Source organism: Cryptococcus neoformans, chromosome 14, assembly GCF_000149385.1.
Source record: "Cryptococcus neoformans var. neoformans B-3501A chromosome 14, whole genome shotgun sequence".
NCBI classification, from domain to species: domain Eukaryota; kingdom Fungi; phylum Basidiomycota; class Tremellomycetes; order Tremellales; family Cryptococcaceae; genus Cryptococcus; species Cryptococcus deneoformans.
Genome location: NC_009190.1, coordinates 62,426 through 74,995, shown reverse-complemented (window position 1 = coordinate 74,995; position 12,570 = coordinate 62,426). Strand labels below are relative to the sequence as shown.

Below are 12,570 nucleotides of genomic sequence, written 5' to 3'. Positions count from 1 at the left end.
ATTGTCAAGCAGAAGGTAGACAAATCTGCAAACTTTCCAATGATTTTGTCACTCACCACCATACGCAGCTTGTGAAATCCAGTCCTGCATCCAACGCAACAACTATGACGAATCCAAATGTCAATCTCAAGTATTTGCGCTCTACAAATGCTGCCTCAATATGTACCAGACGGCAGAGAAGGAAGGCACAAATCCTCCAGAAAGCAGCGCATGCCCTCTGAAGGAGATTGTGGAGAGAAGGATGAAGAGATTTGAGAAGTAACGACGCATCTTAATCTGGCCAGCAACTAGGAAAGAACATGACAATTAATAGAATTAATAGTGAGTTTGACTCGTGATAATCATTGTCACATGCCTTCAAATCTTGATAGACGATAGCTGATTATATCATGGTTAGTGTATAACTATCAACTAACATTATCATTGTATCAGGTCATTCTTCTTTTACCTAGCTTTTAATAGGGTATTATCGCAGATACAACAATTACTTCAAAAGCATATCAGCAACCATGGGCCGACTTATACATCAGCTGCATCAACCCTTGGTAAATATATAACCTCCATGCTCTTCTAACTGGATTGCTTCGGCGGTGGTCGGACTCCTTCGACGCGCTAGACTATTTTGTGTAGCGATCATGTGGTCTGTCGCTGGAAATCAGGACTAAACACAGATATGGCTATTGTGGAAAGTAGGAGGTGAATCAAAAGGATAAAGGGTGTGGATACTCCAAGTTCACAGTCTTACAATGTAACAATCAATCCGCAGACTTAGTTTATTTGAGCGTACTTGTTCAGAGCTGACGTTAATCATTTCCAGCTTGCTTTCCATCGTCCTACTGTCAGGTACAGATCAAGGATCCGAAGTTGTTCATTTTTTGACTTACACTGCGACAGAGATGGCATGGTTTGACCGCCCACACAGAATTAACAAAGATGTGGATGTTCGATACGATATGATAGGACTATCTTATCAATTTCGACGATATTACCTTGTCCTCAAATTAGAGCGAGAAAGCTGTTCTATTGTGGCGATGATCAACGGTTGAACGGGAACAGCGAACATTTTCGGAGATTTTTAACCTTCCGTAATTTATAATCGTCGAGTAAGTTGCAAGAGATGATTTGTGGCTGGGTTGGGCAGACTTGCCCAGCCGAATAACCACCCAAAGCGCCAGGAACAACAGCTTGAACAGCAGCAAGAATCCCTCGAATATCAGGATGAGGAGCGGAACAGGACGAAAGGGAGTTAGTTGGAAGAAAAAATATGTTGGCCTTTAATGGCAAACTAGAGACGAGGTAGAGTGAAGCGTGTAGTTCGGCATCTCAGAAGAAGCCATCTCGCAGAGGAACTGATCATCAAGTGTATACCCCTGCATGAAAAGGGAACGCCGCCCTTCAAACGTCGAATAAGGTGACTTTCACGAGCATTAGGCCGATCAATGGGAAACATGCATTCTACTGGAAGAGAGATGAGGGACTGGAATGGAGCGAAGCTTGCAGGGGCAAAAGCCGGCTCAAAGGCCGACCGCAGCGATGATTTCGATAATTTGAGGATGGATAGATCTGACCTGGTAGCATATATAGTAACTGAAGGACAACAATATTGATCACTTGAGGTCTACGAAAGACTGTGGACTCGGGTATACATATGATTTCCTATCGTGCGATTGGAATATCCTATGAACCATAAAAGCTTTTTTCTCTTTCATTCTTTTCGGAGGAATTCCTCGAGTAAAATATTGAATCGGCAGGAATGAATGGCCTGCAAAAGATATGAAGAAAAAAAAACATAAACATGTACAAAGCTTTGTCCCTCCTCAAAAAATCCAAACTGTTATCCACTAGGTAGTAGCACCATAATCTTTTGCCGCTCAGTTTCATTTCATCTCACATCACATCGATCAAGCTCATGATCCCCCTGCAGTTTCGCCGAGTTTGGAAATTCACGTATCATGCATGCATTTTCCTCTTCCTCTCCCTCCCTGCTCGACATTCTATATCCCTCCTCCCCTCACCAGGCTCTAACCAGCCCAAGATTATGACAAAAGTACCATCTGTCCATGCTTATTACCATCCACCCATGCTGATTGCTAAAAAGAGATATCTGGAAAGTTGATTTCTTTATTCTACACTCCACTGATTTTTTTTTGTCCTATTACCGTCTATCCGTGCTCCCCCATTCCCCATTCCCCCTTTCCCCCTTTTCCCCTCTGTCTGACACCCATAATCTCTCCCCAACTCGATCCCAGCACACAACCCCGGATACAAGCGAGCATGCGCAGAGTCCGAAGCGAAGAAGATAAGGGATTCTGGGTTGCAGAATTATACCGCTCCAAGACTTTTCCTACTCTGTCTTCCTCTCTCTCTCATCCGCCTTGCAGCTCTTAACAAACCGTGTAAAGCGTACTTGATCTTTTCCGGCTGACCGTTGGCGATGCATCTGGGAGATAAGTTAGGCAGAAAACAAGTTAGCATTTTCTTCGTCTCTCTACCATGAGATATAATGGGATATGGAAGAGGAGGGGAGGGAGAAGAGAGACGTACTCATGAATATGCCCCAAAAATGCCTCTTTATCAGCCGGCAGCACCAAATGCCCACCCACACCAGCCAACGCCTCCCTCACCCACGCCTCCATCTCCCCCCCACTACCACCAAACGCTATCGCAAAATGCACGAGGACTTGGCCGATGGGTTCGGAAGCTTCATCCGGGAAATCGGCAATGAGGCCCTTAAGGAGGAGGGAGAGTGTGGGGCGGGCGTACTGAGCGAACATCGGGCGGACTGCTGTTGGGTTTTTCGGCGTCGATGGGCGAGAGGAGGAAGTGGACGTGGCGGACGGGGAAGGGGATAGATGGGAAGAAAGAAGGGCGAGGACGTCGAGCGAAGTGAGAATGATGCTTGTCGCTGGACAAGTAAGAGCTTGAAGGGTATGCGAGAGTGCGAGGGGAAGCAAAGGGGAAGCTAGGATTGGCGGAAGGTGGATGAGGTATGAGAGGAAGAGGTGGACGTAATCGTCCAGCACTGTTTTTTCCCAGATTTTTCAGGAAGGTAGGGGTAGAGGAGGGGTGTTGGGAGAGGGAAAGGGTAGTTAGCTCTTGTTCTTCCAAGGGACTGAGGCTGGGGTTGAGGAGGGCGAGAGGGAAAGGGAAGAAAAAAAAAAAAAGACCTACCGTCGGGTATCTCAACGGCAACTTTCCTTTCCAACAACCTCCCAAGAGAAGTTGTCACACCTTCAAACGCTCTCCCCAACAACTCTCCTACCATTCTCCCCGCTCCGTCTGTTTCTCCTCTCGAGGTGGAAGACAGGACCATATCGCCAAATTTGTCTACCACTTTACCCATTATCCATAAATAACTAGCGTACCCCGTTTCTTCAAAGCTTGTTTGCATCCGCTTGATCAGTTGGGACACCACTCCTCCTTCTTCCCCTCTTCTCCCTCCGCTTTCGCCTTCAGCTCCGGCCCCAGCCCCGACAAGCACCTCAGCCGGGAAAAAAATCAAACCTCTCCTCAATACAGACCCCACCTTCTCCGAGACATGATACACCCCTCCAAAATTCTCCAACAACACATCCAATATCGCATATACCCTTTCAGCGGTTGAGTAGCATGAAGGAGGGAATGGGGAGAGGGTACGGACGATAGACAGGTATGCATCTATTTGTTCAAGGGTGTCTGAGACTTTTTCGAGGTCACCCTCCGACACTGATACCGAGGAGGTGGGAGCAGAGGGGGAGAGCGAGAGGAGAGTTTGGATACGGGTGATGAGGGGGGAACAGAATTGCAAAAGCGCAGAAGCTGCTTCAGCAGGGAGCATACCGTCGATAATGTACGCGATGGCTTCGCAGACTTCCACCACATCCTCTTGCCCCAGCCTCTCGCCTATACTCTCCATAAACGTGTGGAGCTGGGGCAAAAAGGGGACAAGATGAGTCGTGCAGTCTTGGCAGATAAACTTCATCGCATGGGCTGCCGCGGCGGAAACTTGTTCGTCCGCCATTTCAAACCCTGCCGACACGTAGGATAAGGTGAATGTGAGATGTTCGGGGTGTCGGTTGAGCCATGGTGAGTAGCGAGAGATGACAAGGATGGACGCATACCTGATTTTAGGATGTTGCGGGAGGGTTGGAAGGAGGGCCATGATGTGTGGGAGGACTTCATCGTCGTTAGGATCCACTTCGGCACCCATGGATCGCATGGAGAAGAGGGGTGCTTCGATCGCTTGCCATGAGGGGGATGGTTGAGAGAGCGCGGAGAGGATGAGGTCGTATGATTTTTTGAGGCATACTGTGGCGCCGAGGACGTGGCAGCAGTCTTTGAGGGTATCGCCCATCCGGTGTCGGAATGTACGGAATTCATCGCGTTCTTGCGCGGTTTGTTGTTCGTCGTCGGGCGGGAAGTGGAGGTGAGAAATGATGATGGATTGGAGGTCGGAGAAAATGGAGAGAATGGGTGAGTAAGCAGGATTTTGGGAGAAGTTTTCTTGACGTTCGAGAGATTCGGAGAGGGCGTACCAGAAGTAAAATGTGATGGGTACAATATCGAGGTCAGGGTAGGCGGCGCATTCGGCGATAGCTTGGACGAGGGGTAACAAGTCCCCTGGGTGCTGGACGATTAGGCTTTGATAACACTCTCCCGCCTCACAGAGTATCCTACAGTATCCCCTCACCCTATCCGGGTCATCCTTATACCTCTCCACTTCTCCCCGTAAAGCAATCACCCTCGGAATAATTTCTTGGACGACAGTCATATTGTCGTTTAATTCCTGAGTTTCATGGATGAGATCACACAGGACGTCAACAGCAGCGTCGAATAGCTGATCAGAAGCGAGGGCGGAGAGAGCGGCCGAGAAGAGGGGGGTTGCGGCGACTTGGGAAGCGGTCACTTCGCCGGCTTGAAGCCAGCTTCGGAGAGCTTCGAATACGGATATTTGGATAGACGTTGTCACGCCTGTTAAGCGTCAGCGAAGGTGATATTTAGAAACAATAAATAATGAAAACGTTACCCTCGGCTTGGATATACATTGTCAAGACCTCCAAGACCCTCCCCGCCGAGCCACTAACCAACCGATTCAGAATCGCCCTCGCCTCATCTTGCGCGAGCGGTATCCTCGGATTCGTCGCTTCCTCCGGCAATGTCTTCAAAAACAACAGTAACACTGTCACCGTCCCTGGGTCCGTCCCAAACCTCTCAATCATGTTGGGTACGACATTTTCCCATTCGGGCATTTGGAGAGCAAGGTCGGAGATGGCGAGACATAGTTGAAGAAGGACAGCTTTGGAGCCGGTCGGGGCAGAAGAGGAGGAGAGGGGTAGGAGGATGTTAAGCAGGGAGTCGCGGAGGGGTGGTAGGGATTCGCGTGGGAGTTGGGAGAGGTCGTATGTGATCTTGCAAAAAGATGACTGTCAGCGTTAAGTCTTAGGAATAAGGATAAAGGAACATACTTTGGCACGCAATGTCTGAGCAGAGAATAACCTCCCTTCTAATGGCGAATCAGGGGCGTTGAGTAGAACATGTGCAGTCTGCCATGCTTCAGTCTATGTATAATTTATAAGCACTTGTTGTCACTGCGCTCTCTTTGACTTTAGGCCCGAACGCACACTATGTTGAAATTCTTGGAGCCATTCATTTGCTCTCCTCTTCGCTGCGGTATCCGGATCGTGATAAAGGGTCTGGAGCGCCTGTAAGACTGGGTTGTCTGCCATTTGGGAGATGGTCTATGATTAGTTGAGCAGCGGGGATTGGTGTAATGTTCATTCGTTGTTTACATTCCAGCTGCAAAGTCAATGCACCCTGCTCAGCACCAAAGGGCTTCAGAGCGGAATTAAATGTCAAACGCGGGATCAAATGGGCGGATATAAGGAACAACCCCCCTGTGGCACGGAGTCCACGCATGCACCAGACGGCGGAATCGCTTCTTTTCGTTATCAGATCGTTTGTCGGGCAGACGTGCACATTTTCTGTATGCTTGGAATTTGTTTGGGACTATGCTAATGGTTCTTGTGTCTGCATTTACAGAATATGGATATGCACCGTTGGTACCACCAATCGTTTGCGAACTTGCTAAATGTTCAGTAAACGCTCGCTCCTCATCCGTCTTCTACGATTCGGATTGTCTAACAATCGATTCTTCTTTCCTGAGAACCGCAGCCGAAACTGTGTTAACACAGTTGTTATAACAATAATTGCTCTTTAAATACAATGGATTATGGCATCTCGAATGCAATCTATGAAATATAACAAATCCATGGATGACAAATGCGACAAAGGCAGAAATAACACATCGTAACAAGACGACGTGATGACAGAAAGATCCTCAAAATTCGTACTATACCTCGGATGTAACCAAATTCAGTCTATGTTCTTGTATCTTACGTGCCCTCATTGATTTCCTCCTTCATTTTCTCTACCATCGATCTCAACACGCTCATACTCAACGGCTTGGTCATCCAATGATCAATACCACACTCGTATAACCCCTTCCTCTTTTGGTGTTCAGCACTCATGGCCGTTACTGCGATAATCCTTGCTCTCTTCTTCAATTTGATACTGTGGCTGCTTCCAGCAGATGAACAGGCACTTGATGGCACTGGTGCATGGGCGTTGAGGTCAAGTGATCGTAATGCGTTCTCGATCAATTCGGCGGCGATAGGGCTTGAAGGATCGGGAACATCGTTTTCGGCGATCTGACGGACTGTTTCAAGCCGACGCATTTCCGCGGCGGCGGCGAAACCATCTTTGCGTGGCATCGTTATGTCGAGAAGAACCAAGTCGGGTTGAAAAGTTGAAAACTGATCCACAGCGTCGACTCCATCAACGGCTTCAGCAAAGCTGCAAGACTGGTTTCGAGTCAGTAATCTCGTTCCGACAGTGTGCAAAGAGACCCACCGCTCGTCGAAGCATGGTCGTCAGGATCTTTCGATTGATCACATTATCCTCCACGACAAGCACTACATTTTATTAACTTCTATCGACGTAAATTATTCCTCAAGCTCACCTTTAAGTAAAGTAAGGCCTTTTGCCGACGGCATACTGGCTTTGTCCGACTTCCTCTCATTTTTACCATTCACTTCCGTTGTTAAACGGTCGCTAGTCTCGCTTCCACCGTATACTGCACTCTCACTAATTTCACTAACTCCACTTGTTCCATTAGCCGAGACCGACATCCCCGAAAGTTCTTCCGTTCCGCTACGCATATCGCTACCGCTCATTGAAATGGAGGACACAGACGGCTGATCCTCATTCTGCGTCTCGCTCCCACTTCCCACATCACTCGAGCTACCTCCCTCCAATGTCGCAGGCGGAGCCGTAGATGTTGAAATTGTAGGGTATGCTGATGTTATCGGATGTGGTTTAAATTCAGCACCTTCATTAAAGGGAGCATTGGCTGATGGCGGCCTTTGAACATGTTCAATGGATGGTCTCGCGCCCATCGCGGCTTTTTCCTTCGCCTCATCACCCCCAACGACATCTGATACGTATCTCTCAGGTTTTTCGGGCATTCTAGGAGTAGGATCCATGATACGTCTTACAACACTAGGTCGTAGTGGTCTTGCGAGGCGGATGATAGGAATCCGGTCCAGATACTCCTGATCTTGAGGTGTGAGAAGAGTTGCTGCCGGACTGGAAGGCGATCTTTGAGGATTGGTATGGGCGTGCAAAGGGTTTGGAATGTAAATGGAACCGTATCTGGTCCGGTCCCTTTCCAAAACAATCACTTGCACACATGGCCTCGCTGATCGACACAATCTCGCCAACACAGCATCGGTTACTCCTCCCTCCGGCGTCACGATTAAGCTGGCGTAATTGATCTCGGTAACCACTCGGCACTTGTGAAGTTTCAACTGCCGTGTGAGAGACTTGCCGACTCGGCGTAATGCAGAGTTCTTGGCCGTGGCAAATCCTATGAGATAGATACCATCCGTTCGAATGGCATTTGACTCTTCTATCGCGTCAGATGCGCCATCATTACGACCAAGATCATCTTGATCGGAGTTGTTATCATCGTTAAGAAGTTGAACTGGAACTTCAATATGGACCAATGTGCCCTTGCCAGGTGACGAGGCAATGGCGATCTTGCCTCCAATGAGTTCGAGGATGCGCTGAGTGAGCGTGAGGCCAAGACCAGAACCAGAAACAAAAGGATCCTCCTTGGAGAAAGGTTGAAGGATCTCTCTATCAAGGAAATTGGCAGACACTGCAGGGCGCAAGTTAGGGTATTCCAAATCTCCATTTCTCAAAAGACTCACTTCCACGTCCATTGTCTTTGATATCGATTGATACTGTGGATACTTTGAGAGAATTATCATAGCCAGCAGGCAAGATGACTTCGCGAGATACATCTTGAACTGTGATATGCACATGGCCCCTGCTCGAAAGTCAGCAGAACGCTAGCATGATCCTAAGAAGAATACTTACTTGTCTGTAAACTTGATCGCGTTGTGAATAACCTTCCCAGTAGCTCTAGCCAATGGCCCGATATCTTTGGTCGTTAACCATCCACCCCTCTGCCTCGGCAACACTTCCAGTATAACCTCCACATCCTCCAAACCCTTTCCTCCCACGGCACGCCTCGTCTTTGACTCCAACTCCATAGCATCGTCGACCACCTTTTCCAAAGCAGCGGACAAACTGACTGCTCGTGAAGTATCTCTTGATGTGACGATATCTGGCGTGTGGTCATTCTCAGTGCCTTGAGACTCGGACATCTTGCCCACATCCAATGTGTCGATAACGTTCTCCAAAATACCCGCTAATGATAAACTGTTGCTGTCTATCAGATCTAATTGAGCTAGCACCTCTTGTCGATCATCCGCCGATAGCTGCGAAGGCGTTTCGTCAGGTGCATAAGAAGACTGCAAAACAGGTTGTAGAGAGGTTCGAAGGATATTGGCGGCAGCATTGATTTGGTGAAGGGGTGTTCTGAGTTCATGACTGGCGGCTGAAGCGAAGTTCAACTGCGCTCGCTCCGCTTGGAGTAACCGTTCCTTCAACACTGATATGACAAATGTGTTAGTATCGGCTACCTTAGAGACTCAAATCACTCACCAGACGCCAGTAAACTACCAGCAATCGTTTCAACGAACTGCATTGCACCAGCAGGATATGTGTAGAGAGGATCTTTCCAGCACGCGACAACTGCAAATGAGACCTTGATAGCAAATTTAGCACCAAATACCAGACTACATAGAGCGGGCCCGTAAAACTGACCTGACCGTCGAAGCCAAATACAGGCAATGCCAAACTCGTTTCAGTGCCTTGAGGCATGAGGTGGGTTATACTAGCAGCGATACCCTCGCTGTCATCCCGTGTGTACCACACTTTCCTTGTCTATCCGCAGACATCAGCAAATGTATGACAGTGTGAATGACGGGCATCTGTACACTCACGGTGACGTTGTTCGCGATGAAGTCGGCCACAATCTTTCTTGCCGCCGGTGAAGTAGTAAAGTTAAAAGCATAGTTGTCATGGGCACAACTGTAGCCCAGCACTGCTAACTGCTAGTCTCAATTAGTACCTGCAATTAAGAAGAGCAAGAGACCCACCGTATCGCCTGACTGCTGTTCTGTAATTTTATTATACCATTTTGACCTTGCTCGCGGTCGAGAAGGAATAAAAAGGACTTGAGGGGTACGAACAGGTGCTAAAGGATCGTTCATGGGATAGGTTGGGCGAGCCTGTTTCTTCTTCGAGTCCCAAGGATTATCCTCCTCTTCAACAGTTGAAGTCATTGAAGTGGTTTGGTCCATGCTTGAAGATGCCCCAGGTCTGACAGTAGTCGCTCCGCTCCCCGTCATCGTCCCCATCACTGATCCTGCTCGAGTTGATCCAGCGCCCGCTGAGGAGTTTTGGTAAGCCGGGTAGAAAAGATGGAACTGCGACAGATCGACGACAGCGACAGCGTACGCGTCCAGAGCAAACCGGATCTCTCGACATGCCTCGTCGTAGATGTCGACCGTCTCATCACTCTGGTGCTCGTCTGCTCCTTCAATCCGTTTTTGACTGCCTGAGCTTCTTGTCGAACCACTCGCGGATGAACCATCGTTACCAGCCCTGACACCTTCCATAGGCGTCGAGCCGGAACCAGTTGTGATACCTGCTGATCTTCCCGCACGCTCTAACGGCCGATGCTTAAGCGAACGTCGTAAGAAGTCGACGGAGATCTGATGAAGTTTGGCGCTTTCGATCGCAGCTTGTTGAGAGTAAAGTAATTCCAACTCGCTCACTACACACCTCGCAAGATCCGCCAACAGTTCACGCTGATCCTCTCCAAAATCGTCTCTCGGCTTGTCGTCCACTACACACAAGGTCCCGATAATGGCCTCTTTCGACCCTTGTCCTACCCTCAAAGGCGAGCCAGCGTAGAACTGCACTGGTCCTCTTCCTTCATCAACAAGTGGATTCTTCCTAAACCGCCAATCTTTGCTCGCGTCGTTAATTACAATACACTGATCCCCGGCTTGGGACATTGTCATTGCGTGATAACATACGGACATGTCCACGTCGCATGTCCGTGCGCCAAAGCCGATTTCGGAAAGGAACAGCTGTTTGCTTTTGCCGATGACGCTGATAACTGCCGCGTTAGTCTTGAAAAACGAAACGGCAAGACGGGCGAGTCTGTCAATGGTTTCAACCTGAAATGTTTCGGCATTTTCAAGACCAAGTCGTCGAATGACTCGCAGGCGCCGTCGGGATGCTTCTTCTGTTTGCCGCGGTGGAGGAAGATACCCGTTCTTCTGAAAATATTCTCTCACCCTGACTCTTTCTGCCGCGAAGTTGTGACCAAGGTCGGCGAGTGAAATTGATGTAGAAGAATTGGTAGCAGAGTCTAATAATGCTGGATCTAACGCATCTCGAGCAGCACGGAGAAAGGGATCATCAAGGGACTGCTCACGTCGACTGACCCAAGACCCTCGCGACCTCGGCCGACGTGCACGTCTTTTACTCGGCTTCTTTGGCTCTTCTTCAGATGATTCCCTGTAATCTCCCTTCATTGGTCGAACTTTCGCCTTCTTTTCCTGTTTCGATGACGCTTTCTTTCCGTGTTTCGTTTCCATTTTGTACTCATCACCAAGCTTCTCCATGTTCTCCCGAGTCATACCTTGCGGATGTTTGAACTTCTTTGTCCTTTCCTCCGCGAGTTTGCTTGTAGAATGAGATTGCCTGGGCTCGTCGGTCATGGGAACGTTGGGGATATTAGGGTCTTGGTTCGAAGGACCAGAAGAAGATGTATTGAGATGAACAGCACGGGGCTCCTGACTGCTCTCATCCAAGGTATCTCTGTCATCAAGGCTCATACTGTCATTTTTTTCCAATACTTGAGCTTTAGACGTTTCTGATGAGGCAATGGGAAGGGATGTTAAAGGCATTTGACCAGACAGAGTGGGAGAAGCAGGGAGAATGGATGCTTGGGATATGACATCCTGGCCAACAATGGATCCATCCAAGGTAGATGTCGATTGTGCTGACTTGGTAGGAGGAAAGGACTGCTGAGTAAGGCCGCCTATGGTATAGCTAAAAGAGTTCAGCAACCGATGTACTGAATTCATATTACTAACTCACTCCATTATGAACCTATCCCATTCTTCCTGTGTCGTAGGTGGACCGCTCACAACATACTTGACATTGTCAGCCGTCGATGAGGTCTTCTTATTCCAAACCGAAGCAGTCGAAGAGCCATTCTTTGAAGGAGGCTTGCTCCCATTGTGATCGGACATACTCCCAATGGCGTATTTGAGAAGGATTATTGGTTTTCAAAAGGGTCGAATTTTGAGAAGCCCAGGGCGTGCGTGTTATCATCGACAAATGGTGCTCTTCGGTGTATGGCACACCATATGAGTGAGAAAGGGGGAAAGGCCGTAGAGTGTAGGAGCGTTTTCGAGTTTATAGTGAAAATAAAGAAAACTAAAGTGGAAACAGAAGGAAGAAAAGAGGAATCAGATTCAGCGGCGAACAAGTCGGACTTTTCGTCTTATTTTCCTTACTTTCTTCTGGTCACGTACTTTCTGGCCAGGTACAGCACCTGTCGTGGTCTTCGCGCTCGTGGACGATAGACAAAGAGTTGAAAAGATAATGCATAAACAAAAGTTTTACGGTGTTGTAACTGATATAAGATGCAGGAGAGACGAGGCAAGATGGATGGACTGACTAAAGCTGGCGGCAGCATGGAAGATTCGGTTTGTGGGAATCGTGTCTGGGGCACGGTGACTCCCTTGTTGGCTACTATTATTAAGTCACCCGTTGCCAAAAAAGCCTAAAAATAAGCTACTATGAAAACAGGCCCCTGACGGCGATCACCGCTTCCCCCCAAAGTATCACCACCCACCATGGTGAGCCATTTATGGTTCGTTATTATTCTATTAACAATCCCAGTTGCCAGTGAAAGTTTTATAATTACGTTGCAAAATAAATAATTATGAGCTACAAGGAGCGCATTTTATTTATGTAGCTGGTATCTGATACAAAGTACCCCATAATACAGCATCTGCTTCGCTGCTTTTTCACCTCTTTGATCGTGCACGCTGCACCAGCCCGAGCCTTCCGCCGATTTCCACTTCCATCTCTTCATCC

At 48.3% G+C, this 12,570-nt stretch overlaps 2 protein-coding genes across 2 annotated transcripts; both read right to left on the bottom strand.

Moving 5' to 3' along the window:
* Positions 1-2,322: 2,322 nt before the first annotated feature.
* On the bottom strand, positions 2,323-5,705 carry CNBN0150 (hypothetical protein; the record flags this gene model as incomplete). Its single annotated transcript, XM_766740.1, has 6 exons — positions 2,323-2,440; positions 2,545-3,022; positions 3,172-4,950; positions 5,006-5,387; positions 5,445-5,537; positions 5,601-5,705. The coding sequence occupies 6 exons, from the start codon at positions 5,703-5,705 to the stop codon at positions 2,323-2,325; spliced, it is 2,955 nt and encodes a 984-aa protein (XP_771833.1).
* A 666-nt stretch (positions 5,706-6,371) lies between these two features.
* Positions 6,372-11,369, bottom strand: CNBN0140 (hypothetical protein; the record flags this gene model as incomplete). The annotated part of the gene is made up of 9 exons (XM_766739.1): positions 6,372-6,839; positions 6,889-6,950; positions 6,998-8,197; positions 8,250-8,368; positions 8,419-8,995; positions 9,049-9,151; positions 9,211-9,330; positions 9,390-9,497; positions 9,639-11,369. 9 exons carry the CDS (start codon positions 11,367-11,369, stop codon positions 6,372-6,374), a joined length of 4,488 nt encoding a protein of 1,495 aa, XP_771832.1.
* Between the last annotated feature and the right edge of the window lie 1,201 nt (positions 11,370-12,570).